At 42.2% G+C, this 7,082-nt stretch overlaps 1 protein-coding gene across 1 annotated transcript; it reads right to left on the reverse strand.

Moving 5' to 3' along the window:
• Window positions 1–5,617: 5,617 nt before the first annotated feature.
• On the reverse strand, window positions 5,618–6,790 carry LOC120284169. Its single transcript, XM_039290962.1, has 4 exons — window positions 6,706–6,790; window positions 6,470–6,663; window positions 6,069–6,367; window positions 5,618–5,948 (listed from the first exon to the last, which is right to left on the reverse strand). Exons 1-4 carry the CDS (start codon window positions 6,788–6,790, stop codon window positions 5,618–5,620), a joined length of 909 nt encoding a protein of 302 aa, XP_039146896.1.
• Window positions 6,791–7,082: the final 292 nt, after the last annotated feature.

Raw genomic sequence — 7,082 nt, forward strand, 5'->3', positions numbered from 1 at the left:
AAGCTGGTTTAAAGACCTTGATGAATCAGTGCATCAAACCTTATGTCTTGGTGAATGTTCATGGTACGGTTGTTCTGTATGTAAGCTCTCGGAATGTTTGAACTCTAAGAGATGTTCAATATGTTCCTCTATTAGCTCATAACCTGCTGAGCATTGCACATCTCATAAGGACTGGTTATGATGTGAATTTTTCTGTTGATGAGTACACTATCAAAGAAAGCAACACCAAAAACCTAGTGGCTCGGGTGAAGATGACATCAAATGGGCTTTTTCCTTTGACTATCAATGAAGTTGGAGAAGCACAGGTACTGCAGAATAGAGGCAATGTTTCCATGCTTTGGCATCACAGGTATGGATACTTAAACTCACAGAGTTTGCAGCTATTGTCAAAATAGGAGTATGTACTTGGTCTGCCAAGCATTTCCCATACAAACTATTATGAAGCATGTGCACTTGGGAAGCAAACAAAATTTCCTTTCTCCAACAAAGGAGCTAGATGAGCTCTGTCATCTCTCCAATTAATACATGCAGACCTTTGTGGGCTAATGCAAACGTTAACACCTAGTGGAAGTTGCTACTTCTTCATGCTAACTGATGATTGCACTCAGTTTAGTTAGGTGTATTTCCTCCAATTCAAAGGCCAGGACTTAGGTCAGTTTAAGATTTTCAAGCAGCTGGTTGAAAATCAGTATAACTTGAAGATTAAGATACTTCGTACTGATAGAGGGGCGGAGTTTCTCTCAAAAGACTTCAGTACATATTATGAAGACAATGGGATCCAGAGGTAGCTCACTACACCCTATACACCAGAGCTCAACGGCGTAGCTGAGCCAAAGAACAGAACTATGGTGGAAATGGCAAGGTTCTTACTGCATCAAATGAATGTACCCATGTTTTTGTGGGCCGAGGTAGTGAATATAGTGGTTTACTTACCAAACAGAGCTCCAACTAGGGCACTTGCAGAGAAAACCCCATATAAAGCTCTCACAGGTAACAAACCCCTTGTATCACATTTGCGCACTTTTGGTTGTGTGGCTTTTGTACTCACTAACCCATAGCATCGAAAAAAACTTGATCTCAAATCAGAGAAACTAGTTTTCATTGGATATAGTGAGGAATCAGCAGGATACAGAGTGTATAATCCATACTCTGGGAAGGTGAGCATTAGCCGTGATGTACTATTTCATGAGGAGAAACCATGGATTTGGATAGATAACTCTGAGAAGTCTTCAGATCCTCAAGAGAGAGTTGTAGTTGAACTTGAACCAACTCAAGTATCTAAAGAACAAGTATGGGAATTTGTTGAAGATGAAGTTGGGCCAACTAAACAAGCAACTAAGTATAAAACATTGGAGGAGCTCTATAATACCTGCAACTTTGCTCTTACAACTGTAGATCCCTACTTGTATGAAGATGTAGCAAAGCAGAGTGAATGGAAGTTGGCAATGGATCAGGAGATGGAGTCCATTCAGAAGAATTGGACCTGGTCACTCACTCAGTTACTGGTAGGCAAGCAAGAAGTTGAGTTGAAGTGGATATACAAGTCTAAATATCAGCCAGACGGGTCACTACTCAAGAGAAAAGCATGAATCATGGCAAAGGGATACTCGCAGAAGGTTGGGATAGACCTTGAGGATGTTTTTCACCTGTTGTAAGAATGGAAACAATTCGAGTGCTCTTTGCAGTTGTAGCACAAATGAAGTGGACCCTCCTATAACTTGACGTCAAATCAGCCTTTCTCAATGGTGAGTTAACAAAAGAAGTGTATGTTAGTCAACCAGAAGGCTATGAGATCACAAGGAAGGAAGAGCAAGTATACAAGCTACACAAAGCTCTCTATGGTTTACGGCAAGCCCTAAGGGCATGGTACTCAAAAATTGATCAACATTTTTTAGCTCTGGGTTTTCAAAGAAGTACATGTGAACCTACTTTGTATACAAAGAAGACTGGAGGCAATATTTTGATGCTAAGCTTGTACATGGATGACATTGTGTATACGAGTTCATGACCACTTATGCTGTCAGAATTCAAGGAGGAAATGATGTCTTCCTTTGAGATGTCAACATGGGACTCCTTAAGTTCTTTCTCAGGCTGGAGGTGAAGCAAGAACATTATTCTATCCATGTATGTCAGCAAAGATATGCTTCAGAATTACTGAAAAAATTTGGTATGTTGCATTGCAAGTCTCTTCCCCACCTATTAACACTATTGAAAAATTGTAGCTTGAGGATGGCTCAAGAAAAGCAGATGAGAAGGCGTTTAGACAAATGGTGGGAGGCTTGCTATATCTCACACATACTAGGCCTGACTTGGCATACAGCATAAGTTTGGTTTCCAGGTATCTTCATAGCCCAACAAAGCACCATATGGAAGCTATGAAAAGGATACTTCATCTTGTTACAGGAACAGTTGATTATGTTGTGGTGAGCCTCTTAGTTATGGTGAGTCTCATAGGACCTGAGAAGAGAGGATACAACAATAGCTAGAAGAAAGCAAGGAAGGAGAAGAGTTTAAGTTAGAGCTTAAGATAAACTTTTTTAATTCTCATAATACCAGTCAAACAAGATATAAAGAGCAAAAGCTATTGCTTTGCCCAATCCCCAGGGAGCAAAGATATTGCTCTTCCCAATGACTGAAGAGCAACACAAAACCATGCAACCTCATACAAACCAAAGATAAAGAAAACATAACCTTAACTATTTAGAGCAAGACACCTGTCAATGACTTGACTACTCAAAACATTGACCAATAAAAAAGCTAACTAAAAAGTCTTCAAACAATTCAAACTGTGGTCAATCCACTGAAAGCTGGGATTCTGAACACCTTTTTCAACATGCCCCCTTGTTCAGAACTCCCAGTTTTTCCCTGAAGTATTCGAACTTAGAAATGGAAAGCGACTTCGTCAGCACATCTTCGACTTGCTCGTCTGTACCACAGAACTCAAGCTGGATCTGACCATTTGCTACAAGCTCCCTGATATGATGATAGCGGAGGTCGATGTGCTTTGTTTGACCATGCATGGGGGGGTTCTTTGTGATGGAGATAATTGATTGGTTGTCACAATAAATGACAGTTGGTTCTTGTTGATCAACTCCTAATTCGGACAAGAGTCACCGGAGCCAAACCGCTTGAATGAAGCTGCACTCGCCGCCATGTACTTAGCCTCCGTGCTTGAGAGTGTGGTAGACTCCTGCTTCTTTGAATTCCAGGCGATCAAACCAGAATCAAGACTGAATTCCCACCCGATAGTACTTTTTTGGTCATCTATACATGCACCCCAGTCACTATCAATGAATTCAACCAGTCTGAAGTTATGAACATGTGTATATTGAATTCCCAGCTCAATAGTTCCAGATATATAGCGCAATATACGCTTAATAGCTCCCATGTGTGTCTTTGTTGGTGCATTCATGTACCGAGATACTAGGCAAACTGCAAATGCTAGGTCTGGTTTGGTGTGTGCTAGATATATAAGACCCCCAATCATGCTTCAAAATGTTCTTTCATCTGCCTTACCAGATCCATCATCCAACTGGAGCTTCTCATTGATATTTAATGGAGTTAAAGCACTCTTACAGTTCAACATTCCTCCTCTATGAAGCAACTCCTCAGCATATTGTTTTTGACTCACATGAATACATCCTTCTTGCTGTTGAATCTCTAAACCCAAAAAGTATTGCAGAGGACCTAAGTCAGTCATCTCGAACTTAGTCATCATATTATCTCTGAACTCCTCCATCGTTTGTGTAGATGATCCCATGTACAGGATATCATCCACATAAAGGCATAACAATAACAAACCTTGCACTTCATCTCTACGCCGATAAACAGTAGGTTCACAGCTGTTCCTCTGAAATCCCAATGTTCCAAAATAATCATCAATCTTGCAGTACCATGCTCTAGGTGCTTGTCGAAGCCTGTAGAAAGCTTTGTTTAGCTTATAAACCATATTCTCTTTGCCCGGCACAACAAAACCCTCCGGCTGCAAGACGTAAACCTCTTCGCTCAAATCTCCATTGAGAAAAGCATATTTCACGTCGAGCTGCATCACCGGTCATTTCTTTTGTGCTGCAATAGCTAGAAACACCCGCACAGTCTCCATCCTTGCAACAAGGGAGAATGCCTCCTCGTAGTCAATTCCTTGATGTTGGGAGTATCCCTTAGTGACAAGTTGGGCCTTTCGCTTGTACAGCGAGCCGTTAGCATGATATTTAGACTTATACACCCATTTAACTCCCACAATGTTCTTCCCTTCTGGCCTTGAGACATGATCCCAAGTTTGATTTTTGTTAATAGATTGAAGCTCTTCTTGTATAGCAGTCCGCCAGTCTTCATGTTGAGTTGCTTCATCAAACGTCAATGGATCTACAGTCATTAGAGCAAAGGAACACGAGTTATAAATATCTTCCAATGCTCGGTATCTTGCTACAGTTGGACTGGAACCTGCACTGTCTCCGCTCAACCCTGGGCTTGTGACAATTGGTGGCACTTGCGTTCCATCATTGGATGCACTTATCCTTGCTGAAGTTTCGATAGGGATAGTTATATCTTTGATCTTTGGTGCTGAACTTTTAGTGTTCTCTCCCCAATCCCAAGGTTGATTCTCAAGAAACTCAACATCTCTACTGATGATGACTCTCCTAGAGATGGGGTTGAACAATCGATACCCTTTGGTTTCATCACTATATCCGATGAACACCATTCTCTCGGATTTGTCATCAAGTTTCCTCCTTTGCTGCGAGTTAGTAAGAGCAAAAGTAGTGCAACCAAAGACTCGCAGATGGGTTACAATAGGCTTTATACTTGTTAAGGATTCATATGGTGTTCGGCCATCAACAGCTTGAGTTGGTGAACAATTGAGCAGGTACACTGCTGTTGAAGTTGCCTCAACCCACAGAGAGTTGGGGACGTTCATTTCCTTCATCATGCATTGACCCATCTCCAGCACCGTTCTCTTTTTCCGTTCCGTGATGCCGTTTTGCTCAGGTGAGTATGGAGCAGTGAGTTGTCACGCGATACCATGGTGTTCACAGAACATCTTTAATTCTAGTGATAGGAACTCTCCTCTGCGGTCTGTTCGGAGAACTTTGATAGGTCTATCATATTGTTTTTCAACCATGAGCTTGAACTTCTGAAATTGCTGAAATGTTTGAGCTTTACTCTGAAGAAAAAAAAACCCAACTATATCTTGTAAAGTCATCAGTGATAAGGAACAAGTATTGGCATCCTCCATATGTTTTTGTTTGCATAGGACCACACAGGTCTGCATGCAAAAGTTCCAGAGGTGAGGTTGCACGTCGAGCACCAAAAGAAGGAAAACATTGTCTAGTTTGCTTGCCCTTGATGCAACCTTCACATGACTCTATAGGATTTATGCTAGGTAGACCATACACATACTCCTTTTGTGAAAGCACTTGCATGCTTTATAATTCAGATGCCCATATCGTCGATGCCACAAAGCAGAGAGTTCAGGTTGAGCAAGAGCGACATTAGCGATGCTCACATCATCGCTTGTTAAGGGAAATAGCCTATGCTTGGTCATTCCGACTTTGGCGACTGTATGTCTAGTATTTCGGTCTTTTATAGTGCATCCTTCATGATCAAATGCAACTGTGCATCAAGTTTGAAGTAGCTGGCCAATGCTAAGAAAGTTGTGTGCTAGTTGCGGGACATACTGAACGTCTTTGAGTAGTTTAGTTTCTCCTTTGCTGGATGGTAAAGCAACCGTTCCAATACCAACAACTTCAAGTTCCTTGTTATCCCCCAGTTGAACGGTTTGCCGAAGTGAAAGATCAAGGTCTTGAAACAATGCTCGGGTGCCCTTCATATGGTTGGAGCACCCGCTGTCTAGCATCCTGATTGCATATTCTTCTGTGTTGGTGACGTTCCCGGCCATGAACAGCATGCCTTCGTCCACTTCTTCGACTATATTAGCGGCTGCTTCTTCTCTATACCAGCATTGGTCTTTTATGTGCCCATATTTCTTGTAGTGATGACACTGAACAAATCCTCTGCCAACTTAAGAGCCTCTGGCTTGGTCAGTTTGACCTCATCCATGACCTCGGAACCTGCCTCGGAATGGACCTCGACCATGGCCATGATTCCCTTGCCGCGTGAACTGAGCCTGAGCATGGTTATCAGTAGTTACTTTGGCCTCAAAGGCTTTTTCTTCAACGTTATTGTCTTCATATAAATTAAGTCGAGCTTCATGAGCATGAAGAGAGCCTCCTAGTTGCTCAACAGTGAGTGTAGTGAGGTCTTGTGCTTCAATAATAGAAGAGACAACATGATGGAACCTTGGAGTTAGACTTCGCAGCACCCGTCCAACCACCGTTTGATCTGTGAGTGTGTCTCCCAGTTGGCGAATCTAATAAACAAGAGACAGAATCCGGTTCACATAGTCTTGAGTAGTCTCCGTGTTCTTCATCTTAGCAATTTCAAACTCTTGTCGCAGTGTGTGGAGCTTGACCGCAACTATTTTGGTGCTGCCTTGATGCTCCATCTTCAACAGATCCCATGCTTCCTTAGCGGTTTGAGCTTCAGAGATTCTTGTGATGGTCTTCTCGTCTAGTGCTTGTTGAATAAAGTGTAGGGCCCTTGCGTCCTTCTCCATGAGTGCATTCTCTTGAGTCTCATCCTCAGATGAGCAGGTCCCATTCTCCACTAAATCCCAGAGACCTCAGGACCTAAGAAGAGTCTTCATACGAAGACTCCAAATGCCATAGGGTTCAGCCTTGAAGAGTGGGACGCTTGCTTGACCCGTCCCAAGCTTGGAGTTGCTCCCTTCCATAGCTCTGATACCACTGTTGTGGTGAGCCTCTTAGTTATGGTGAGTCTCAAAGGACCTGAGAAGAGAGGATACAACAATAGCTAGAAGGAAGCAAGGAAGGAGAAGAGTTTAAGTTAGAGCTTAAGATGAACTTTTCTAATTCTCATAATACTAGTCAAACAAGATATAAAGAGCAAAAGCTATTGCTTTGCCCAATCCCCAAGGAGCAAAGATATTGCTCTCCCCAATGACTGAAGAGAACACAAAACCATGCAACCTCGTACAAACCAAAGATAAAGAAAACATAACCTTA

This window comes from Dioscorea cayenensis, chromosome 19 (assembly GCF_009730915.1).
Source record: "Dioscorea cayenensis subsp. rotundata cultivar TDr96_F1 chromosome 19, TDr96_F1_v2_PseudoChromosome.rev07_lg8_w22 25.fasta, whole genome shotgun sequence".
NCBI classification, from domain to species: domain Eukaryota; kingdom Viridiplantae; phylum Streptophyta; class Magnoliopsida; order Dioscoreales; family Dioscoreaceae; genus Dioscorea; species Dioscorea cayenensis.

Coding starts and splice junctions, on each gene's coding strand:
- LOC120284169 (XM_039290962.1), bottom strand. CDS start 6,790: ATGGAAGGGAGCAACTCCAAGCTTGGGACGGGTCAAGCAAGCGTCCCA. Junction 6,368..6,469: donor GCAGCACCAAAATAGTTGCG/GTCAAGCTCCAC, acceptor CTTGTTTATTAG/ATTCGCCAACTGGGAGACAC. Junction 5,949..6,068: donor CGAGGTCCATTCCGAGGCAG/GTTCCGAGGTCA, acceptor ATGCTGGTATAG/AGAAGAAGCAGCCGCTAATA.